This window comes from Melozone crissalis, unplaced genomic scaffold (genome assembly GCF_028551555.1).
Source record: "Melozone crissalis strain CALT ecotype California unplaced genomic scaffold, PUWL_Pcris_2 ptg000006l_1, whole genome shotgun sequence".
NCBI classification, from domain to species: domain Eukaryota; kingdom Metazoa; phylum Chordata; class Aves; order Passeriformes; family Passerellidae; genus Melozone; species Melozone crissalis.
Genome location: NW_026535784.1, coordinates 13013429 through 13039491, shown reverse-complemented (window position 1 = coordinate 13039491; position 26063 = coordinate 13013429). Strand labels below are relative to the sequence as shown.

General features: G+C 40.5%; 1 protein-coding gene across 1 annotated transcript; it reads right to left on the bottom strand.

The window, feature by feature from the left end:
• On the bottom strand, positions 1-25275 carry HTRA3 (HtrA serine peptidase 3). Its single transcript, XM_054295755.1, has 9 exons — positions 24540-25275; positions 16361-16460; positions 14400-14622; positions 13577-13771; positions 10953-10985; positions 10170-10284; positions 3915-3963; positions 2219-2314; positions 1-943 (listed from the first exon to the last, which is right to left on the bottom strand). The coding sequence occupies exons 1-9, from the start codon at positions 24961-24963 to the stop codon at positions 778-780; spliced, it is 1401 nt and encodes a 466-aa protein (XP_054151730.1). The 5' UTR covers positions 24964-25275; the 3' UTR covers positions 1-777.
• Positions 25276-26063: the final 788 nt, after the last annotated feature.

Below are 26063 nucleotides of genomic sequence, written 5' to 3'. Positions count from 1 at the left end.
TTACAGTAGAAACATACACAGTCAAAGCCAAAAGTAGTGTAACAATTTTACAGCAAAGCTTACCAGTAAAAATGCAAAACAGGTTTGTATCAAATTCTGAAAAAATTGTGCACTTTCTCAAACTTAACTTTGTTCAGCACATCGTTTTGATTTATATATAAGGCATTAATTCTATAAGAATCATTTACTATATTCCAAAAATCGCATGACCTAGGTGTAACACTCTATAGCCTGACACCATTTTTGTTCCTTTCAATATTTACAGATTTCATCTACCTGCATTGACATGGAGCAGAGAAGCACTAAGAACAAGCTTTGCCAATAATAGGCTCACATTGAAAAGTTACATAAAAGGAAAAAAAAAGCTCAATTTTGCATTGCAATAACCTGGGTTCTGCTGCAGCCATGATTGTAGTTTGAGAATAATTCTCTCTTTTATATACTTCCTCACTTCCAGTAGTATTTGGATCTTTCCATGTGCAGAACCGAATCTGCTCTGCAGCTACAGGAAGTGGGACACATTTCTACAAGCTTCCCAAAATCAGTTTTTCTCCTCCTCCCCAGAACACAGTACTTAAGTTTCTTTGAAATTTAAATCTTCTATAAACGGCATCTTTGAAGTCATTCTAGCTACTATGTACAGAAATGGCTCAGGCAATTAAGTTAGTCCACCTTGTCATTAGTCAACAGGAAGTATAATTACTGTAGCTGTAAAGGAGGTATCTAGTGTTCCAGAATAAGTGAGTTTACTTATGGTGAGAGCTCCCTCAATTCTATTTACATGACAACTTCAGGCTCAATGTTAAATAGCAAGTCATCATTTCCTCTTCGGACTTCAAGTAGTAGAGGTGATTCATTCATCACAGCCTCCTGCAGGTCGCTGGAAGTCACCAAAGGACGCCCATTGACTTTCACAATAATATCTCCATCCTGGATCCCTCCTCTGCAAAGGCAAGAAAAAGGCACTAAGGATGCATTTGATGCAGAGGAAAAGTACAAAGGCTATTCACTCCCTCTTTTGAAAATGAAATAAATTTTGATTTGTTTTAGTCTCCACTGAAGGGCAATTCCAGCCTCCTGACTGTGAAATAACAGGTGACACTTGCTAAATGCAAAACAAGGCTCAGGTTATTTCACTGAGGATTTTTTCTAAAACAACAAAAACAATTTTCTGATGTCTTTTACAAACCTACAGCAAATGAGAAAAAGAAAAAAAGGCTTTTATCTATTACTGATTCACTTTACTCAGTCCATTTGCAAGACCATGCTTTTATGCCACTGATATGTATTTCAAGAATTAAAAATTAAAATCTCAGAATTTCAAGACAGGGACACCAGCTAAAGTACTGGGAAATTATTTCTCTCTTGCCGCTCAAATATAATCCTGAATAGTTGCTTTTATTACTTTTTGTTTTGATCTTCCTAAAGTCATTTTAAGAAATATTTTATTTACTTTGCAACTGTTCTGTCAAACAGCCTCTTCCTTTAAGATTAAGCACTGTCCCAGATAACAGTTCTGACAGTGCCTTCGGTGAACACTATTCTGTTCCCTCCTTAAACTTAATCCAAGTTTCTGTTCATTAATATTCAAAAAGTTTCTGTTCATTAATATTCAATGTACTTCACAAAACTCCTCAAATTAGTTCATTGTATTTGGGATGTTCTTTTTATTTGCACACTGTAAGTGTTTCATAATGTCATCAAAGGTTGTAGTGAGGTGGTGGCAGTCTCTTTTACCAAGTAATAAGTGACAGGACAAGAAAAAATAACCTTAAGTTGTCCAAGGGGAAGTTTAGATGGGATAATAGGAAAAATTCCTTCAAAGAAAGGGTTTTCAAACATTGCAAGAGGTTCCCCAGCAAAGTGGTGGTGTCACCATCCCTGGAGGAATTTAAAAGATGTAGAAGTGGCACTTACAGTGCAGGACAGTTTACTGGTGGCCTTGGCAGTTCTGAGTTCATGGTTTGACTTGATGATCTTAAAGATCATTTCCAACTTAAACAATTCCATGATTTAAATAGTTCTGAAATGCTTCATTTTTGTAGAGGTGAACAGAATTTTAGTACAAATATTTTAAACCTAAAGGCACAATTTTTAATTGTTTAAAATACAAACCAAGCCTGGTATGAGGAAATACTTGAATATAAAAAGAAATATTACCTTCTAGTATCCCTTTGGAGGTTTATTTGTGGTGAAGAAAATAATGTGCTCCACCTACCTATGAGAAGGTGAGTTTGGAACAACTTCGTGTACATAAATTCCACTTCTGACATCAGGAAAATCAGCATTACTGTGCTTCAGTTCCTCCACCAAGCTAAAAGAAGAACAAAGTTATACAGAATATAAATATTCTTATTTATTAAGAATTTTTGTGACAAAAAGTAAAAGACTTAATTATTCATTTGCCTGTTGTTTTGTGATGAAAATGTAGGGGAATTGAACTTGGATTAAAACAAATTACATAGATTTTAAGAGAGGTAAAACTCCTTATCTGTGCAAAGCATGCTAAACTTAATGGTCTTGTACCTGCAAGAATCTGACTTTGGCTCTTTGTAGCAGTAGCACCGAGGGCCTTGTTCATGAGGACAAGAACAGAAACACTCTCAGGGACCAAAGGTTTTTCTGCCCAAAGACTCATTGCTGGTGACAGGGCAGCAATTTGCTAACTTTTTTTGTTTCTATTATTTTGCTACTCATTCTTAATTTGTGTTTATTTAGACCAATTGAGTTTTTGATAACTCCAGAGAGAAGACAGGTCAGGGATGGAAACTTCAGTTTCCTCAAGTTGTCATCAGAAAGTTTTGTGGATCACTTTCTAAAGAAAGAAGACAGGAACCTCCTGCAAAACAGAGCCTCTACAAACATCCCCTCATTTCAAAGGTGGTGACATCGTTTCAGGTCTGTGTACAATGTAGGTTAAAACCCATTTCTGGAAAGAAAGCTTTTAAACCAAGGATGGATCACTGGGCTGTCTGCCATGAAAAACTGGGGTCCCAAAGAAGGAAAACAAGCCAAAATTGCTACATAGCTTCTCTTTATTTGATTTAGTACTGAGGAAGCTAACAATTGAATAACTAAAGCAAGCACAACAAAGGAAGTGGTCTTTTTCTGAAAACAGGCCTGCAGACATCTTACATGGCTTCCTTAGATGTTCCAAAAGCAGTAAAATCTCACATCGTGTTCACAATTTTGCAGAGAAACATCCTGAGTGTCTCTCCATCAGTGATGTTAATGCCATTACACTGATTCGTTCCAGCTGAGGATTTGACCCTTCAGGGAAGACTGCAGGAGAGTAACTCAAGAAAAAAAGATGGCTTTACTACAACCCCAGCTGGAAACTGTCCTGTTTAATTTTGCAGTCTACTGCCACATTGGAAACATGCCTACTGCTGGGAAAGAACATCAGCACAAGAGCCCTCATTTATTATCCAAGAATATATCTGGGTAACAGCAAGACACAAAGCAATGTAAGAGGGAAAAGGGAGTAAAGAGCCAGAGACTTTGTTAACACAGAGACACAAAGCTTTAGTCTGGCACTTTACCATCTCTTTTTAGTTAATGGTTAGACACCAAACCTCACACCATATGGCCTCCACTGGCACTGATAAAACACCACCAAACCCTCCATCAGCTGATCTGCCATTGGCAGTCAAGAGTCACCTGAAAGCACCATTTTGCTTAAATCCCACCTAAAACTTGGTGTAACTCCAAATGTCCTTGTCAAGAACTAAAATCAGTATTTAGAGAATTTTCAGGTCTCAGATCATAGATTTCACCTATATCATTTAAATGCCTGCAGATTTCCTAGAAGCCAATGCCCACTTTGGGATCTCTGGAGATTTGTAGAGAAAGAAGAATGAATTTCTGAACATCTTGTGTGCATGAACAAACCACTACCTCTCTAAGGTACTTACGCAGGTGTTATTGTCAGCATTCTGATGCCAATGAAACGTTTCTTCCCATCTGAAAGGAAGACACAGGATATTTAAGAAATTTAGGTAAACACTGACAAAAGTAACTGCTCTGATGACCCAAAATACCTGAAAATTAAAACGGAATTTCAGATTTTAACAAAACTAAACAAAATAGCACACATCTGTATAAAGTGTTTTTTTTTTTTATTAGCTTTGGTGTACAGAATGACAATCCCTCTCCCTGCAACTAAGGGTAAGAGAGAAAGCTCATTTACACTAAGAGTTTTTCCTCCAGGAAATTACTGTGATTTAGTATCACATAAATTCAGTAAATAGAAAATTTCATAACCAACTAGCATTTAATCTGAAACTGGTCAAGATCATTTCATCATATGATGGTTTCATTAAAATGTAGAAATGGAATCTAAACAAATCTGAATTTCCAATTTTCAGAGAAAGGGCAATCAAAAAGTTCACACTGATTATAATGCAAATGGCTTGTTATTTCTACCCCAAAGAATAAAAAGCAAGTTTAAAAAAAAATCCAAAAACATGTAGACCTTTGCCAAAATGATTACAAAAGTACTCAGAGGGCTGGAGCGCCTCTGCTATGAAGATGGGCTGACAGAGTTGGGGTTGTTCATCCTAGAGTAGAGAAGGTTCCAGGGACACCTTAATGAGGTCTTTCAGTATTTAAAGACAGGTTATAAGACAGGACAAAAGGAAATGGCTTCAAACTAAAAGAGGGTAGATTGGCAGTAGGTATCAGGAAGAATTTTTTATTATGAGGGTTGTAGCACATTGGAAAATGCTGCGCAGAGAAGTGGTAGATGCCCCAGATGCCAACACTCAAGGTCAGGTTGGATGCAATGAAAGGTGTCCCTGATCACTGCAGAGGGGTTGGACTAGGTGACCTTTAAAAGTCCTTTCCAATAGAAGCTATTCTATAATTCTATGATTCGCTAGGACTCTGTGGAATTTTAAATGGTGAGAAATCACTCCTTTAGGAAGAACATCACATTTCTGAAGTTGGCTTTTACTAAGCCAAGATATTGCACAGCTGGCTTATGAAAAAAATGCAGTTTGATGACTTCCTGCAGTGAGTGCTGCAGTAGTACTCAGTCACATCCGCCATGAAACAATATTTCCCTTACTTATTCCAGCACAATGACTTCACAAGATCTTTGAGTTTCTCCAGCTTCTCAAATGAGGAAAAAGGAGATGCACACAGTCTTCTCTAGCTCTCATTCTTTCCAAGAAAAACACTCCCAAGTAAAAGACTTAGTTCTGAATATTACACTGGGGTAATATTCCCACTGGGGTCACTGAAAATGTTGACTACTAAACATTGGATTTACTACACTCTGAAAAATCTGGCATCCATAACTGTCATCCCTACTTTGCCCTGAAATGCTGGGCTCTCCTCTATTTTAAAGTAAAACTAGCAAGATCAAAATCAGCTATAGTAAGAATGTCAAGAAGTTCAATTGCTCAGATTCGAAGTCTGAAGAGCTTTGGGGCATGACCATGAACTAGCTCATGGCACTCTTCCACTTTCCATGGCAGAAATGTAATTTTTCACTTTTTAAAAATATTCAGACATGATAACTCTCTCCTCTAAAAACAATTCCCTTGTCCATGCAATGTAGACAGTTAAATTATGAAATTCCCTTCAGTGACAGCATCTGTGATGACACTTTTCTCTTTGCATTAAAAAATTTGATGCTGGTCATCGCCTGTGAGGCAGAAATTTGCAGAAACATGAAGATATTCTGGAGCCTGAGTTAAGAATGTTTACATGATGAAAAATGAAAATGAAAGAAGAGACAAAAGAAATTGACTTGGAAGAAACGGAACTGCAAGAATGAAAAACCACAGGAGAAATTACACTAGTGATAAAAGGAATTATTTGTCCAGTGGCTAAAGATATATGTAAACATAAAGCATTAGGGAAAAAAATAAGTCTTGCAACTACAGACTTACTCGTAACCAAAATTCTAATTCTACCTTCAACTTTGGGCAGGTCAAAGTATTACTTCACTTCTGCTAATGCACTGAAATTCAAAAAGGCCCTCAACCCTCTCTCTGCAGTAGGTTTGTCATACTGCAAACAGCAATTCATACTATAGGAGTAGCAGGCTATTTTATGAAGTAAAATTAAAAGCTACAAGCCACAGGTTACTTTAGCAGCAGAGTATACACTCCTCTCTTTCCCCTCTCCAGACATTTTGTGTGTCAGAATACAAGTAAAAAAAAAAATTCATTCATTTGCTTCAAAAAAGTCCATTCCATTGAATTTAACCCAAATTAAACACCTTCAACAAAACCCACCGTTTTCAACAATGAATAATGGGAATTGAACTGTCCATCTTATCCAAAGTATAGGCATGGTGATGTTGGGGCTAAGTCACATTGGCAGAACAGTGTGTGGCACCTGGAACTACCAATGTCATATTACATCTGCTCTGTGAATAGAAAGTCTGTCATCCTGGCAATTTGTGCAATCATGAGAAAAAAAGAAAAAATAATTAGGAGAACTGGAATAAAGTGATGTCATCACAAGGGTGAAGTCCCTCCAGTAGTTAACATACGTTAGAAGAATCAGGTTTAGCAAATGTGAAACCATTGTGGCCTAAAGCTGGAGCACAGCTTAGAAGAGAAAGACTCAAATCTCATTTTTGTAAACACCAGACCAGATTAAACACTGATTCCAGGGGTACAAAGCCAAGCAAACCAACCTCAACCACAAGACTAAACTTAAATCTGCTTAGTAATAATAGAAAGTCACAAGCAGCTGACCCCAAGTATCTAGATGCAGTTCACTATTCCCAGAAATTTCTGTTTCACAGTCAGGAAAGCACTTGCCTGTTAAACTTTATTTATTGATGCTTGCAATAATAGAGATAAAAGCCAGACAGATAAACACCAACTGAAGGCAGAAATGCTTACGACTTATAAACTGTAGCAAAAAGAACTGATAAATCCAATGTACTCAAACTCCTATGGGCTTGAGTAACTGTGGTGCAAAATTATACTCAATGCAGCTGATTTCAGTGGGGCCAGGATATCATCAGGACTAACCTTTCACTTCTTATTCAAGTGCCAGCTTCTACTTTTCTGATAATTCCTTTTTCACTTAGCTCATTTTGCAGATTACATGAACAGCCCTGAAAGCATTTAAGAAAGGTATTCTCCTGCCTACTAGAAAACATGCAAACAGCTCAAGCCTATAATGCTGGACTCTGTGCAGAGTCCCTTTCATATAAATTGCATGGCTGAATTTAACAGTGATCTGAATCTACACTCAGCAAGGCTCCTAAACAACCCTCATGATTTGTGGTAATTATTATGGGTAATAATTATTCAAACACAAAGGTAAGTATATTGATTCAACACAACTAATACAAGGTCCTGGGGATGTAAAATGAGGATTCATGTAAATGAGTTGTTTGGTGTGGCCAATGCAGAACTCCCCCATTTCCCCTTGCCCATCTGAAACAAGGTTTATTCACTTTTCTGCTGACACTTTTAGAGGCTAAGCTGACCTTTTAGGATGGATTTTATCTTTAATATTTTTCTCAAATTGTTGACTAACTGACTGTTACCTTAAAGCATCTAAAGGACTTCCTAGTTTTACTGTTCTGCCCAAGTCTAAACTAGGAATAGATAGAGCCAAGACCAAAATGGAGAAATTCCTAAAAAAAATTTAAAAAATAAAATCAATCAATGCTTAAGTATGTAGTTAACTTGCAGACATAAACACAGAATACACAGCTGGTTAAAACTGAGACGCAGATGGAGACACTTAACTTTATGTAGCAATTTAAGACTTCCTAACTATAAAAGGACATTAACCTTATTACTGGTAACCCCAAAATTAGCAAAGGCATTCAGACCATTCAAGAGACAAAAATCTCTGTGAAGGTTGTGACAAATCTTGGTCAAAAATACATTAGGTGCTATTATATATTAAGAATGCATTAGGTAATATAGAATGTACAGAAAACATAACCAGTGCAAATTCTTCATTCAAATTACGTCCTCTACTTTTCCCCCACTCTCCACTCCTGTTCTTCAATAGATCAGATATTTGAAGTTATATATAATAGATAAGATTTTAAAAAATATATGCCTTCTATATAAAACAGTTATCTGATCAACTGATATTTGAAAGACTAACGTCCTGCTTATTAAACAACCGAGTATCTACTATGCCAGAATAAATCTGGAAAGAGTGGTATCCTAAGGGAATGTTATCATCTTCAGGCAATATGATATTAAGAGCAAAATGGTAATATCCATAAGTGTCTTTCTGTGACTTAATATTACCATAAGGGAGGATCCCACTGAAACTACTGAAACATAACTGGAAGAAAAGAAAACATGATAAAAACATCCCTAAAATTCTGCTTACATAAATTCATTGTGCCAAAAAATAGCAACTATACAATAAATCAGAGAACTATTACTAAAAGCCTAAAAAATTAAAACTAAGTCCCAAATATGTGGTGAAAATATCTCCTAGAAACTTTCTTTATGCATTAGGGGGCTGTAAATGACTGCTCTGCTATAGCAAATTTATAAGATGTACTTCAGAGAAGCAAAAGCAAAAAAATTGGAAAAATAAGTAACAAAATTTCCTGTGCCCCAGGATTTTTGGAGCAGTGACAGTCACACTGACACTAAAAGAAAGTATAAATCTTTTTGATTAGGGAATCATGTGACATGATTAAAAATAAAAATCTGTATGCTACAATCATGCTACAATCATGGAATAAACTTGAATCTTCCACAGTTTTTTCCTAGGGTTCCTCCATGGCTAAAGCTGTCTCTGAGCCCTTAGCTGTGGAGGTAAAGGTGCCTGAAGGAGCAAGGTGACTGATTTCAGCGGTGACATCTCTGACCTTCACTGAATTTCCAGCCCCAGTTACCAGCAGACAGTGAGTTCTGCACAAAGCCTGAGTTCATGCCTCTAAGCCAGGCCTGCAAGCTGAGTCATTGCTCCTCCCTGGACTGGGACAAGCACTTTGGTTCTAAAGAGTAACATCAATAATAAGACACCTGCTTGTTTTAGAAACCAACAATAAGTTAGTAACCAGGGTGAATACACAAGTTTTTTTGACATGTTGACTGAAACAAAATTATGTCAGCTACTTTGAAATGCACTTCTCAGCATATATTAACAACTTTTCTTCAACTACTCCTCCCCCTCACCTCAAATCAACAGTGAAAACGATTTGTGGAATTCAGCAAAACACAGATGAGGGGACCCATCAGGTTTGTGATGCTCTCATACAAGCAGATGCATCACTTTAAAACCACTGACTAAGGGAAGTTTCCAAAATAACATTGATCTGAGAAGACAGTGGTGTAGGGAGACAACCCTGGCATCAGAACTGGATGAACTCAGGAGAAGACAAGATTAATAACAAAAAGATTCAAGAGAAAAAGCAGCAGCAGCCAGCACTCATGATAAAAGATTAGTAGTAGGGTGTGGACAGATAAATTGGCAAGTGAAAGAGTAAGGAAGATTTGGCCTGGATGCAGCATTACTAGATCAGATCTGGCTGTGTAGCCTATAGTATGACATCTAGAACAGGGTGACAGATATGGTGCAGGCATGTAAAAAAAGTCTAAAGTACTGCAGTTGTCATTGCCAATATATTTAGATTTAGATGCTGTCCAGTGCAGAGGCCTTTCTTTCTGCCTCTCTCCCATCTTCCCACATATTTCTTCACAAATTAGTAACAGCCTTTCTTCCACCAGGGCCTGAGAATCTGCCACAATATGTGATTATATAGCACTGACATACACGACCATGATAAAATACAGGTCAGTTTCTATGGACTACATCCCACCTGTAGATGCTTTAAAAGGTTTTTACCTTATTTTCTACAATATACCTTAATCTTTTTGCTTGAACAATAAATGAAAAGACGAGAATAAAACTCCTAAAAACAAGTGATCATCTGTTCTCAAGATCAGTTGAGACAGTGATGATTCATCTGTGTCCTCACTATTCTCAGAGGCCCTATTTCCCATATTTATAACACACTGTCTGCTCTTTGGGGGTGTGAGTAATAAAATGTCTCTCACACTTCTGTGAGATTGTTTTCTATTTCCCAGTCTGTGATGTCCTATAATGGAGAAGGATGATGCTCCTTTCAGTAATAGGATCCCCCACCCATGTCTTTTGGCACTTCACCTGGATCAGGATAATAATTGGAAGATGTCACTGCTTCTTGCAGACCTTACCTTTACTTTGTTTGTCATGTGACTCTGTGAGAAACTGAGTGATACGGTCTGAAGGAATTGCAAAAGAAATTCCAGCTGTGACCTTCAAGGTGTTAATCCCAATCACTTCACCATCCTGTTGAGAGACAACACCCAATTAAATTTGTTCCTAAGTACAGGATTCAGCTCCCTGCCTAGCATTTCATGTTAAAAGCTGGTGTAAGAAGTTCTAGAGTGTTGTAATCACTCAAGAAATAAACACTAGTTATAAGGGAGGATCTGGGCTTTGATTCATGATCCATTTCACATTTAACTGTGATGGCCAGAGAGATTACAGTACAGTGTGTTCATCCAAGGTCCATCCCAACACTCAGCAAGACATTCCCTCTGCTAAGTGGGGCACTACTACCACTACAACCACTGCCCCACAACACCAGTGCTGATTGGAAGCAATCTATTTTGAAAGAATTGTGTGGGGTAGCCAGGTTCCATCTGTGCTGTGCATCCCAGGTTTCACAGTGTGAACTAACAAGCGTAACTGCTCCCTCCAGATCCAATATTCCTCACTGCTAGGTAAATTTTTCTGGGGAAATTGTTGCTCAATGGGGAAATGTTCTCCTATGGTGTGTGAACTGAGACCCAATTTGCATATTCTGCATTAGCTACAGGCTATCTGCCTACCATTAGCTAAGTGAATGGAAGCTGGAATGATCCATGAATCTTTCCAAAAGAACATTCTCCCACTAACTTGAAACTAGCTCTTGAAACAAAACCAACCAACCAAACCAAGTCACATGGACTTACCAGATTAACTAGAGGTCCTCCAGAGTTGCCATACTGTAAAAATGACATAAGGGAACAATAAATTAATACTTCACTATTGGAAATGCAATTCTCATTACAAACAGTACTGGTTTTATAAGTAAATGAAAGAGAGGTCATTTCTTAGGCAGTACTGACAGACACATTGATCACAGAAGATTAAAAGTAGGTCTTATCCTACCCCTCCCATGATTATAGTTGTTTGGTTTTTTTCAGAAGCAGGAATTAAGTTAGGAGCCACTCCAAATAGACAGACCCTGAGTTTAAGACATTGAATAGTTAAAACTAGTATTTTGATTCTTCCAAAGCCTGTCAGAACAACATTTTGAAATAATTAATTGTTAAAGTTATACTTCAGTGAAGTGCTTCTACAATTTTTGTTTCACTCGTCACTTTGGTTTGTAACACTGTCAGTCTCTCATTCTCCACTGGAGCAGAATACAGTGGTTTGCATATTTAATCACAGCATATTGCTATGAGTTAGCTACTACATAAGCACTGATTTAGTAACCACAGACACATATGCCTCTCTAGGGAAGGCATACAGCAGCTCTGGCCAGCCCAAAATTACCTAATACCTAATGGCCCTTAAAAGAAACATGCAACAGGACCACAGGAAATGAGAGTTGGGGAAGTTGCTTGTCCATCTTCAAGCTGGCTCAACAATTTGTTTTTGAGTGAGGCCAGAGTTTTAGAGTAGGTTTCCAGCCAAAGAACAGGAAACAGCCAAAAGCAGCAACTTACCACTCAAAAGAAACAAAAGCTAAATGTATGACAGAGAAGTGAGACACAAACTGTTTACACTTAGATAGCACTGGGCAAACCTTACAGGTTCTTAGGAGAATAAAACAGACATTAAAATTAATCAAACAGCTTCAAAGTTCAAATTAAACAATTAGATAAGTTCCTTACATTGTATCTCTCCAGTGACCAGAGGCTGCACATGTGATTTTTATGTCTGACTGGCACAAAGAAATCAAAATAATGATTTTTCAGCCTTGCTTAGCACATAGTCTTTCATTCACTTGTCTTCTACTTGAAGGATGTGAAAGACCTTCAGCACATGCAATACAGCCCCATTTAGAACCTTAAGGCCCCGTTTTCTCCTACCCTATGTTACTGCTGTCCCAGCATTTCTCAAAAGGCAGCTGCACGCACATTCCTGCAGGAAAGTCTTGGCTGAGCCACAGGAATGCTCTGAACAGACCAAACTCTCAAACTCCTCCCATTCTCAGGAGAAAACGAGTGCATTAGCTAAGCACAAAGCATCCTTATGCCAGGGACCATCTTCATGTTTTGCAGTCCCAGATGGCAAAGCAATTCAAACTTAGTGTCATTTTCCTCACCTCATCTGCTACCATTCTTTGGTCCAGCATTATCTGACACACTCTGCTATCCTTGTCTAAACCTGCTCATTAGCTTTGGAAGGCAGCAAATGTCTAAATACATACACAAGGAAGGAGTCTGAGCTTGAAAAATGAGTATAGGCAAGAAGTCAAGAATCCCATGTTCCAATTCTGTCTCCACCACCAGTTCAGTGTGTGCTCCCAAGTAACCCATCTTGCCTAAGTTTTCCTTATTCTCCTTACATAGCTGAAGAGAGTAATTCCAACTAAAGGTCTGGAGAGGTTCAGCTCCTGGGTCACACAAAAGCTTTTTGAAAAAGCTCACTTTTATATCATATCTTAGCACAAAAAGTAATTCTCCTCTTTTTTCCTCCTTACACAATTTCTTTCAACAAGTCTGTGACAATAATGATTTGTGAAGCACTCTGTCTGTGTGTAAAACACTATTATTTCTTGTTATGACAAATTTGATGTTAAAGTCCAACAAACAAATCCTGAAAATATTTTCCTTTCAATGTGTAACAGATTTAAGGTATAAAATTTCAGGCCATTTTCCACCTCAGATATGTGTGCAATACTCATTTTAGAAGCAGTAAAAACTAAACACATACCCAAGCACTTCACTTAAGCTCTCTGGATCACTCAAAGATGCTCTGAAGGAACATTAATGTATTTCTATATAAGATGCAATGCTAGGACTCTTAGCTCCAAACCATACCTCAAACTTTGCTATTTTCCACCTCAATTCTTGTTTTGATTATGTGGTGTGCAAAGGGAAAACAGGAACAGCAACAAAAAGCCCCAGCCCTCTCCTTATGTTCTTACCTGGGTGTCCTGTCATTAAACTGAAGCACATACTCTCAATTTGACTACTCTATCTGCTTCTAAAGGATGAAGCTGAAAGAAATTTTGGCTCTATTCTACAGCTTCCTTGACCAGAGGAACTCAGCAGGCAGAGAGAGAAATGTTTTAATTTACTGCTGGTGGATACAACCGTGTTGCTGCATGAGATTTACAGAATTCAAAGCATCTGACTTATGCAGCATCCTCACAGACAACCTCAGTGGAAGAACTTTCACCTATCATTCCCTTCACAACACTACCTGAACACACCTTACAGACACTGCACAGAGTTTTGAAAAAGAAGAGTTTCACTGATGTTAAACAAAGCTGCTGGATTCATGTCTCAGAGCAGGCACTTCCATGCTGTACAGTGGGGACAGCCTGTGAGGTGGAGCTCATCCCACACCTGGTGCTTACATTAATGATGGCATCTGTCTGGATGTAATCCATGTCCGAGTCCCGCAGGCCCAGCTCTTTGCCATCTCGCTGAGCCGTGCTCACAATACCTGTGGTCACAGTGTTCTGTAGGGCAAATGGGCTCCCAATTGCCACCACAAATTCTCCTGGCCTCAGATCAGCTGAGTGTCCCAGTAACAATACTGGTAGTTTTTTCTTAAGTAAACAGAGAGAGAAAGAAATAAGCATTAGTTCATACTTGAAAATAATCTGATTGCAAAGATCAAAAACCACCAAAAATTAGGAACAAACACTTTCCATTACATTAATGAAAGAGCCACTCACTATCCTATACCCAAAACTTATGCTGTTTTAAACCATCTTCAAAAACAAACAGCTACATATAGTCCCTTGTAATTTCACTGAGAAAAGAAGGACATCAAAATTTCCCTGTTTTCCAGCAGATTATTGCCTCCTCTTAGAAACAGCACAAAACCCAACCACTGACTAATTGTTGACTACCACTCTCTCTGCATTATATCCACCTTGCAATCCATGCATACTAGCACAAAGCTTAAAAAACATTATCCTGGGTATTTAGGAAAGATAGCATGATTTTGCCACATATTAAATGAGTGGCATTCTTTTTATTCATTTTTTACAGTTCCTAACACAGAAGACAAAATAATTTAATTCCAAGGTATGAAAAATTTCTAGGCCTGTATTTCAGTACATTGCTTTCCACAAATCTTTCTAAGGAACGCTTAAACATATATTCTAATCAATCACTTTGTACTAACTGAAACTGCCCAAATGAAGGCATTCTCCTGTTTATGTCACTCACCTTAGGGTGAATCTTTATTGTTGCAATGTCAGATTTCTTGTCAATGTCTTTGATGGTTGCTTCATAGGTATCTCCATTTTGGAGCTGTACCTTCAGTTGTTGTCTCCCTGATATTGCATTTGTGCTTGACACCACGTGGGCATTGGTCACAATTAAACCAGAATCAGACATAATAAACCCAGATCCACTGGAAAGGGGGACATTTCGACCAAAGAGAGGGTGCCTGTACAAAAAGCAAGCAATTTTGTGTCATAAGGAAAACCAACTTAAGATTATATTAGACATCAATTACCACCTTTCACCCTGAGAATCAATTTTTTTAAAAAAATTACAAAGAAAGGTTCCCTTCCTGAAAATTGTGACTGGTTTTAGTCAGTCAGGGAGATAGGAACTGAGATTTACAGACAATTAGCAAGATCCTTTTACTTTGATTTCCAATTCTGTCTTTATGAACTTCCTTGGAGAGAGGGTAGGTGACAAAAAAGGAAGGAGAAGGAGCCCATCTGATCCCACTGGTTACTGATTACATATTGAAAGAGGGAAATAAAGCTAAAAAATTAACTGATCATCTAATGGGAAAAGGGGAAGAAGGAAAGGAACCTTGCAGCTGGACAGAGGCATAAAAGAAGAGATGAGGTTTAAGGAGATCATGAAGCCCAAGTGCAGACTGGAAAAAGCATGTCTCGAAACCAAAATTACTAGGAATGTGAAAGAAAAAATGGAAAACACTAACAATGGGTAAAGCTTGGTGGGAAACAACATGTGCTGCAAAACAGACAGGTAAAAGATTTTACAAACTGTCCAAGGCATTACAAATTTTCTCTGTGAACAACTGCTGTAATGACCTTATGTTAGGGGAATATAAAGTGTCTGCATAGCAGAAGACAAGAAAAGGCCAACAAAGTCTTTCTTCCAAGACATGGTCCTGGTTAGGATATTATTTGAAAGTCCTGGACTATTTAGCAGTAAACAACTGGAGCCAATCCCAGGAAAAAGTAGTATCAAAATTAGCACCCAGCAAGCTGCTAGGCAAACATTTACTTGTAGGGAAAGAAGAAACAATCTTAACTACATATGCAAAGATCTTAAGGATCTCCAGCTGTAACATCCTCTCAAAGGACCAATCACCATGTGCATAAAACTGCGTCTCCTGATATACTTGATTATCTTGATTTTGTAAAATCAAGATAAAGCCTACAAAAAAAAAAGCCTACAAAAATTCTCAAAGAAATACTTATGTCTGTGGAAATTGAGAGGACTCTAGAAAGAAAGGTATTCACATAATGGAGTTCATGCAATATTTGCAGTAATTTGTTCTGACAGCAGATTGTTCTGAGGACTCATTTAAACCTCCCAGGTTGTTTTGACACTCAGTGTTGATCTTGCCACCTCATGTCCAGCTTCAGCATCCTGAATATTGGTGATGTGCTGGTCAAGAAATTTAGTACATTTCTTTCCTGTCAGGAGTCATTTCTGTGTTTAGATAGGCTACATCTCCTTGACATTCTACCTCTTAATGCTCTTCCTGCCCAAATAAAATCACCTCTCATTCAAAGTTGAAAAAGTAACAACAAGCCATTTTTTTCCAGCTTAGTGTCTGAATATATATATATACACACATATAAATATGTATAAATGTGTGTGCATATATATATGTATGTATTTAAACTGAGATAACAAATACAGTCCAAAAAGCAGAACATTTTAGTGAAGGCTGACGATACCTCCAAAGATGAGATATAATTATTTTAGGGTGGATAGTATATATTGCATAGTACTGTAAACGCATTAGAATAGATCTACTGAACAGGAACAAAAACCACAAATGTGTGGTTCTCTGGAGAAATGGGTCTGCTGTAATGTTTTAGAATATTTTTTGAACCTCAAATTCAAAAGGAAAGTTACTACACTGTAGATCTTTGTTAAACAATGTAACCAAAACAAAGCATTGAAAGTGTTACCTGAGGAAAAGTTCAATGTGCACAACTGCAGGTGCAATCTTTTCCACCACATCAGCGATGAAGTTGAATTTGTATCTTGGGCTGCTCAACTGTAGGTGACCTATACTAGCAGAAAGAATTGGATATGTTAATAAGACAATACTTTTTTATTAAGTAGGTAAGATGAACCTGACTTGATTTAATCTGTTTGTCCTACCAGAACAGTTTCCAAACAGTACTGGAAAGCGAATCAAAGTCATTAAGAGAGTTCAAAACTTACCTAGCATTCTGTGTGATCCTGAGAAAATTAAACATCAGCATCACTTAGCTCTACATTCTTTTCTTTGGACGTCTATAAGCTCTGTCTTGAGCATTTTTCTGCAGACAACTACTTGTTATTATCCAAGACACAAAGGGTCATAAGATAGGTCAGGCTGGAAAGGACCTTAGGAGGTATCTAGTTCTACCTCCTGCTCAAAGCTGCATCAGCTGCAAAGGGAAACAGAGTTGGGACTTGCAAAACTCCAAGGATGGACATTCCAGAAACTGCCTGAGAAACTTGTCCCACTGCTTCACTGTCCCTCATGATGTCTAGGTTTTTCTTACATCAAGTCTGAACTTCTTGAGCTCATGTTCCAACTCATACCCCTTGTCTCTCCTCCCATTATGCACCTCTGTATGGATCTGGCACACAGGGAGGCTGCTCTCAGCTCCCCTTGAAGCTTTCTCTTCCCAAGGCTGAACAAGCCGACTACCCTCAGTTTCTCCTCACAGGAGATATGTCCAGTTTCCTCCAACCATCCTCATGGCCTTCTGAACTCACTCCAGTTTGTCAATGGCTTTCCCATGTACTGAGAGATCCAAAACTGGATGCAGTATTCCAGATGTGGTCTGACAAGTGCTGAGTACCACAGCTGCAGAACTTGGGAGTCACAATTCAAACTTAAGTTCTATTTTTTTTTTAAAGTAGACACATTAGAAACCTGACTTAAATTACAACCTTTGCACCTAAAACTTTTTGCAAATTCACATTTAAAGCTGTCATATGCAGCAGGGCCTAGCAATAGACTACTAAAATGTGTGACAAAAGCCAATATGGTACTACATTAAACAGCACTATACACAGCATTCATTAAGAGTGAATAAAATAGTGTGAAGTTAAGATCTTAAAGAGGTGGGGGAAAGCCCACAGCATCCTGGCTTCTAGCACCACAACACCCCAAAGGAATAGCACTGCTTTTGCTAAAATGTCATGTTCTCTGCAGTCCCTGATACACAGAGCCATATCACCACACATGTAAAGCATATGTAGGGGATGTATCCCACAGTCAAATAGCATTCTTTTGTGTTCACAGCCTGAAGCTTCAAAATTAACTATGGGATCTACCAAAGGGAGGAAATGAGTTGAAAAAAAACCAGACCAAGAAGATTAGGAATTTCGTCACAGAAGTCTGCAAGTTCTTTATCCTGTTACTGGACATGGGATTTAGTTCTGAATGAAAAGAAACCCTGCTTAAATGTAGCAAGTTAGATTTATGTGATACTGAATAAACAAAAGGAAAAGCTTGGCAGGACTAGGGTCAGTCTATTATTTCTATGTACATTCTCACACACTCTGAAGAATCCCTCCAGCCAATTGAATGTTCTTGTTTTAGTGCTCAGTTTAAAAGAGACACAGCAAACAGGAATCACAGAGGACAGTCAAATGTAAGCACAATATGCTGGTATTTATTTTGCTTACAAGGCCACTGAAGAGTTATTTTACCTTCAGTTCCCAAGCAGCTTGCCTGATTATGCCTTATATCCTTTGAAGTCTACTGACATGACTTTGAACACTCGCCTACACAGCAAGTGCTCACTGACAGGATACCACATTGCCATCACATTTATCCTAATAGACATGACCATGCATCAGTGAAAGGCAGCTGATGAACTGCACAGAACTGGGGAAAAACTGGGGATGAATGCAGTCTTTCAGTTGGTGTAAATCAGCACAGCTCTGGGTGAGTCAGGGCAACTAAATCCATTTGCATCTTCTAAGTGCTCAACTGTTCTGCCCAGGCCAGATGGATGCAGCACTGTACATGGCCATAGCACAGGAAGATGCTTGTTCAAAAACCTCACTCCTGACTAGCCACCAGGCAAACATCATGGGTGCCAGTGGCTTTCCAGCTAGGATTTGGGGGAGGCAGAGAGAAAGCATCTGAAAGAGGTAGTGAATGCAACATGAAAAAAAGGTGAGGAAAATAAAATGCAGCAATACAGAGAGGAGACTAAAACTGAAACAATCTTTATCTTCTTTTCATACAACAGTGAAAACATTTCTCTGTCTGAGCAGAAGCCCAGAACCTCCCTGCTGGGGTTCGAAGACAAGAACGCTCAAACCTGAAATAAAATTGAAATCTGCACCAATATTAAAGAGAAATCTGAAACAAAGGAGGATCAGGAATAACAGACACTCAGGCTTTGTAGGAAAGGCATGTCTGAAGACCTGGGCTGATCAGAGATGAGCTAGTTTTTCTCTTGTCTGGTGGGGACCAAACACTGGTGAAAACTGACTTACAAAGCTGATCTTTCTTGAATAACTTTCTGCAAGCTGGCAGTGATGAGAACCTTTAAGCACATTATATGATGTGCCAGGAACTCAAGCTACAGACGTGGAAGGTGTAACTGCACACTTGCATTCACTCAGCACTACTTAAGGGAACTGCAGTGTTGGTCATTATTAACAGCATTTTAGTGCATAATTATTAAACTGATGGTTTCCATCATAAATCCTCAATATACTTCAAAAGGGTGGAACTGAAGCCTGGGAAACTGAAGAAGGAATCAACATCCAGCACTGAGTACACTGTATAATGTCTATATACAGTGAAGAATCTACCCTTTAATGTGCACTAGTTGGTAGACACCAGCTGCTGCTACTGTCCTTACTAAAAAGAGAAAGTTAAATATCTATCTCCCCCCTCCATATTTCTGCTGCCTTGTAGAGCCCCACACAGCCTCAGATCTCTGCTGCCCTGAGCATGTAACAGCTCTGAGCCCACAGAACCTTTGTAGATTTTGACCCATTGACCCTCTGAGATTTGCCACATAGTTTTTCAAAGGTCTCTCAATTATTTTCCATGTTATTACTGAGTGTTCAGAATCATCTCACACTAACAAAATCTAATTTATCTTGGCAAAAAAACATAATTTAATCCAATTAGCCACGTGTTGCATAACCAAGATTTCAAAGGTGCTGCATCCAGGTTGCATTTGAAATAAAACTAATGTTTTGCTGTATGAGTCCTTAGCTGTCTATGCATTTCTTAGTCAAAAAAAACTAGATTTCCCCAATCTGCTCCATAGCCACAAATCAACCAGATTTTCAGCAGCCCTGAACTTTGAGCCTATCATTTCAGCTAAGTGATTAGATCTTCAGGTCTCCAGCTCGCCTTGCAGAACACTTAAAATTCATATTTCAATTTAAGTGCATGGAGCTAAAGATTTTCAGCATATTTTCTAAAATGTGACCTTATGCTTCCAATTTTATGGGCTCCAACTACACTGAATTTAAATGGCTAAAGCTGAGTGCCTTTCAGGTAGGAGTAGTCTTATTATCAGTTTAAGATTTTTCCTGGATAGTGGTGTTATCTACAGGCTATGGGTCCATTTAATAGTGGTTTATTTATTTTATTTATTTATGTCTTTCTTGCAGAGACAATAGACTCCAATCTCATTAACACTGCTGTAAACCAGGAACAATGCCAACAAATCTGTAGAGTTAACTTAGTATGAAGAGAACTGGAAAAAAATTCAGCAGAAATAATCATTATAATCCCACTGAAAACAATAAAACCAGACCAATTTACATTTGCAAAAGACTGAACATTTCTGAATATCTGCCAACTTAGTCCCTGTAGAATTAAATCAAATCACATTCACTGCTTTCTTAAAGACAATACATTGTATTAAAATCCACAATTTTATATTCATTAAGAATATGTGAGCCTGGAAAACTCATTCTTTTAAGGTTGTTTCCCCATCCCCCTTTTAAAACCATCTTCAGAAAAGATCTGTGCATTCAGTAAATTATTATGTCTAAGGGAGGACTGCAACCTGGCAGATCTGATCACCAGGGATAAACACTGTCCCTACTGTGCTTTCATGGAAAGAAATGAAAGACAAATAAAAGATTATAATGTCTCTGCTTAAAAAACAGAAACATCTGCTGGAAGCATAGGTTCATGGGCAGCTTTTCTGATGAATTCAGCATTAAGATCAAGTTGCATAGCTGTGCACTGACCATAAAGCCTTGGTGAGTTTAATGCCACATTATGGTTCAGGCAACTTGTTTATACAATGGATGTCTACCGTGCACAGATGAAAACAATTTGGTGAACCAACACCAAAGTGGCTTTCTTGTGCAATGTAGCAATCACAAGGGCCAGACAGAGACAGACTGGCACAGGCTTTCTAGCACAGACACCACACTGACTTTGGATGCTTGGTATCCCTCCTTTCCAAGTGACCCTCATGAGGAGGTACAACAAGAACAGCCTTTTCCTTTTACTCATCCTTTACAAAGCAGTCAAGTGCTCTATTCTGAATTGTATACCAAATCCTGTACACTGTCCATCCTCACCTGCAGTAACTCAAAGCAACTCAGGCATAAGGAAAACAAGCAGCACAGGAATGTGACCAAAATTTGTGTTTCCAGCTAATATCTCACAGTACATTTCCCTAAATACAGCTGCAGGCAGCTTTAAGGCTTTGATGGCAATAACACCAGCAGGAGACTTCTATCCCTCACTGGGCCAACTTCTCAGAAATGCACATAATCATACACTCAGCTGTTCCTCTGTATCCTCAAGGTTATGTACAGGCACACTCCAAACATGTGTGTGCAATGACTTATGAATTAATTGTGTTTCAAACACTCTCTTAGGAATATTAACTTTTAGGCTCACATCTTTCAAAGATCTGACTGACTTGGGTGAGTCAACATCACAACCCCTTTCTGAGAGTGAATTCAGGTTAACAGTGCAGAGTACACTAAATGGTGAGTGTCAAGTCCATCCTCAAAGGTTTTCTCATTAAGCTTTTAATTTTCCTAGTTCCATTGGCAAAAGAGCACTAGTATTTAAAAAAAAAATATTTTTGCCTCCATGTCTTAGGTAAGAAAATACAAATATTTTGACATTTGCAAATGTCAAAAGAAGCATTTTGAAAAATAACCTTGCAGGGAATTTAACTGTACTAAGCTGTACTGACAGATCAAAACCAGTCCTTTGTTCAAGAAACAAGCAGGCTGACTGTCAATGGCAGGTGACCAAGTGAATCCTTGCAGTGAGATGTCTGATATCTTAGTTGATTGATACATGGCATTGTTAAAACTTACACTTGGTGCCCTGAGAAACAAGGCTCTATAGGAATAGATCTTTGATTACAGAGGTTGTCCTCCAAAAGTATTTCTCCCATTACTTACATGCTAGCTTGTAACAGCTTGTTGTTATCACAGTAGGTGACAGAAGGCAGAAAAAAAAATAGCTTGACAATATATTCCCATATATAAAGGTATATACTGTTGAAAAAAATTTAAAAAAACCCCAGTATTTGTAGAAGGGCGTTTAACTTTGCACAGGACTTCTGCAGACTGCTCCCACTGGTATCTCTGAGAGGCCCCTGGGCACTGGTACCTTGCAGAACATCAGTAATGGAGCCCCTGGACCTCCATGCAGTGCACACCCCGTTTAGTACACTGTGTGCAGAACTTGCAATTTGGCATGGTGCTTTTCAACCTCATCCAGGACTTCAACAAGGACAAAAACATTTTAAATTCTGTTAACTTTTCAATTATCACTCAGTAACCCTGGCCACCTCATTCCTCCCTTCCTTCCTGCATCCTTGTTTCATGTATCCCTATTCACCAGACTGCTGTCACCAGGAAACCACTGCTAAGTTTCTCAGTCTGTCTGAGTTTATCACAGCCAGAATCCAACTCAGCATCAACACAAGCAGCTGAAAAAGGAGAGGAGCAGACATTTCAGGAGCCACTCTAGGTCTGTGCATGTTCTAAATACAGCCTTAGTCATACTATATGATGCTTCTGTTATCTGAGATTGTTTTAATATATGGATGGTTAAGTAAATCTGCATTTACTTCATAACTAGCTTATCCCTTCAAATTCTGAGTCATCTGAGGCCAGGCAAGAACAGGAGAAAAAGAAATTTGACAGCAATTTTAAACTGTCAAGTTTCTTCCAAGCCTCTCATTACAGCAAGTTATTGTTTAAAAAAAAAACCCAAAACAAACAAAAAAACCCCATAATTGAGTTCTATTCCTGGCTCAACCACCAACTCAACCTGACCTTGGGCAAGACACTCGGTTTCTTTGAGCTTCAGTTTGTGCAGCTGTAGAACTGAACAAAAAAAATTAAATCTCAACTGAAAACCAGATGCTTCATCTAAGCTGATGTTTTCTGAGACAAAAAAAAAATAAAGCCAAAATAAAGTAAACACTAAAATAGTTGCTTGGAAAAAAAAATCTCTTCTGCCTCACAGCTCTAAATTCCTAAGCCTATTAGCATTAGATTCAGGAGGATTCCTTAAAGAAAATGTCACATATACCAAATGCCAAGCACTCAGCAAGCTCTCAGATGCAGGCTAGTTCACTCATTTTGGTTAAACATTTTGATTATTTCACATGGGTCAGTTTCAACTAAGTTTTAGGAGTACTAAAGTTAACATTTGCTGATGTGAAAAGGCACAGGCAAAAACAATTTATAACTACAAAATACTGGAGAGATGGAACATTGCAGCTCCAGGCTGGCATCTGAAACAATTCTTGGCTCTGACAAGATACTCTGAAAGGAACTCCAGGAACATCATTTGAATATCCTCCCACTCTGAACTGGCTTAGCCTTTCCAAAGATCAAAATATATATGAAAGATCCCCTGTTCTCAGAAAGGCTACAACAGTACCTCTATTCCTTCTGAACCCTCCTAATCATTTTGGCCAGTTTGCTATGAATAAACAGAATGGTTAGTGATTTACCTGACATAATGAAAACATTAATGCATGTTTTAAAACTCCATTAAGCATAGCACTTTTCTCTTTTCAGGAACTCTATGGGAAATGTAGCAGAAGCAAAGCCTTTAAAAAATAATATACCAGTAAGTATGTGGAAAGATACTGCCAGCATTAACACTTCCATAAAGAGACACATTTTAATATTAAAAGGAAATTACTAGCTTAAGAGATTACTAAACTTTCCAAAGTTAAATCACCAAGCCTGAAGTTGTCTGTCATAGCATTCCACAGGATCTGAGCAAAGGCCTCAACACTTTACTACAAACACAAGATCATTTGATTGCCTGAGTATCAATATTTTGCACTATAAAGGAACTTCTCAGGATTTTTTTTTTCTTACAAGACTTTTTTTCCTTACAAGGGCTCTACAAGACTACAAAACCCTTTGGTGAAGAAAACAAACCAGACAAATGACTTTGTTTTAGGTGGTTTATCTAATACGCAGCGCTTTTCTTGCCCTGATGGGCTTTTAGAGAGAGGCATTTTCTGATTCACCTGTCAGGTCAATCTGACAAACATCCCAAAATGCCCCAGGGACGGTCCCGGAGCTCAGGTGTTCCCGGGTGCCGCTCTGTTTGTGCGGGCTGTGCCCTGCACGGGGGATGCCACCAGCACCATCACCAACACCGCCACCCAGCACTGCGGCCGCCGCCGCAGCCGGCGCGGCGAGCGCAGGTGGCACCGGCCGCACGGGAGCGGGCTGGTGCTGCTGTCCTGCCTCCAGAAAGGCCGGGGCCGCTGCCCTGCCCCCAGAAAGGCCGGGGCCGCCCGCTGCCCTGCCTCCAGAAAGGCCGGGGCCGCTGCCCTGGCCTGGCAGCCGAGCCACCTCCACCCACCTCGCTCCCACCTGGCGAGCGCGCCCGCCTCTCGTCCCGGGAGCACTGCGAGGCGTCATCCACAGGAACCCTTCCCAAACCCCAGCCCACCCTGAGCATCCGGCAGTTCTGCTGGTCAGAAAGCACCTGAGCATCCATTCCGCATGCCACAGGTGTCATTAGTTTCCACATCACTGGAGGTTTTTAGAGTACCTAAATCCACCCAGTCTTCCCAGGCCACTGAAAATCGCGACTTTCTTTACCCAGGTGTCCCACCCCGCGCCCCGCGGCAGGTCCCACCATGCTCCTACCCGATTCACAGGCTCCCTTCTGGACCTGGGCGATGCCGGGCAGCCCGTGCTGCAGCGCCTTGCGGCTCACCGCCTTCAGCTGGCAGATGTTGTCGTAGGTCCGGCCGTCGCTGCCGCACACCTGGGCGCTGAGCTTGCACTGGCAGACGCCCTTGGCGAAGCGCTTGCCCATGGGGTAGCGGCAGTCGAGGCTGTCCCCGCAGGGCGGGTCCTCCTTGCGGCCGCAGGAGTCCCCCTCGCCCGCGGCGCAGATGAGGCAGCAGCCGCAGCGGTCGGGCACGTACCCGCTGGGGCAGCTGGGGCTGGGGCACGTGGAGACATCGCAGCGGGCCGGACACTTGGCACGGCCGTGCTGGAGCTCCGCGGCGTGCGGGCCGGCGCTGAGGGACAGCAGGAGCAGCGGGCTCAGCAGCGACACCCGCATCCTCGGCGGGGACAGCGGCGGCGGAGCGCGGGGTGCGAGCCCGGCCAGGCCCGGGGCAGGAGGCGGGAAGGTGCGATCGCGGCGAGGGAAGGGGAAGGCGGGCTTTATGCACACTCGGGCAGGACGGTGCCGTCTGCCCCGGGCAGCGCTTCTGCGGGCCGAGCGGGACGGCGGGGGGCAGCAGGCCGGAGACAGGGCCGCGGAGTCACGGCCGGCTCGGTCCCCGCAGGACGCGGCGGCTCCCAGGACTCAGCTAGCTGGGCTGAGGCGCCGAGCCATGGCACGGAGCGCCGAGGGCAGGCGGAGCGGGAGGCACTGGGAAGGCGGTGGCAGCGCTGCAGGGTTATATGAGGGACGGGCCCGCCGCCTCCAGCAGCACCGGCAGATGCCCAGGCTCCACCCCGGGCGGGACGGACGGAGCGGGGAGGGGTCGCTCCCCTCAGCTGGGTGCTGCGGGACTGAGCCTCCCCGCCCGCCGGCTGGTAAATCACCGCCCCGAACAGGGAGAGCCCGGCGTGAGGACACCAGCCGCTGTGGGTGCCCGACGTGGCATAAACAAAGGCGAATCTGTTACATTTGAGCGGCTGTGATCTCTGTGAGTGCAGGGGCAGAGCGCCGGCAGCCGCTTTGCCTTCCCTCATGCTTGTCTTTAATGTCAGCAGTAATAAGGGCGTTTGTTGCCACTGCCACCGAAAGGTAATCAAGTTCGGACTCTCTTGGTTGGTCTCTGCTGTAATATTAAACACGGTCTTGGGCACAAATCCCTCTTTGCCGGTGTTAGAGCAGAGACACAAGTAGCTGAACACAGTCCTTGTAGCCACTTGCTGTGCAAGGCATCATTGCACATTCTACGAGACACTTTCCAGCTGCCAAAGGGGATCTGCTGGGCTCCACACCGTCATTTGCTTCAACAAAAGATTTGGCAGCTTCTCTATAATAGTAGTTGGAAGTGTTGCCAAAGCCTTAATATTTGAGGTTTGAGGGTTTTAATCTACTATTACACATAAGGAAGACTATCAGGTGGAAGAGTGGATCTGTTGAGCTCTCAACTAGTCACCTCTACAGTCTTCATAACATGCAGAGTAAATCTTGCCCATGCA

Bases quoted from the DNA above. Each gene is read 5' to 3' on its own strand.
- HTRA3 (XM_054295755.1), bottom strand. From the start codon at position 24,963: ATGCGGGTGTCGCTGCTGAGCCCGCTGCTCCTGCTGTCCCTCAGCGCC. The intron at 16,461-24,539 runs GTAGGAGCATGG...CTGCTAGTATAG, and splicing joins GAAGGGAGCCTGTGAATCGG to GTCACCTACAGTTGAGCAGC. The intron at 14,623-16,360 runs GTAACACTTTCA...CTTTTTGTACAG, and splicing joins CACATTGAACTTTTCCTCAG to GCACCCTCTCTTTGGTCGAA.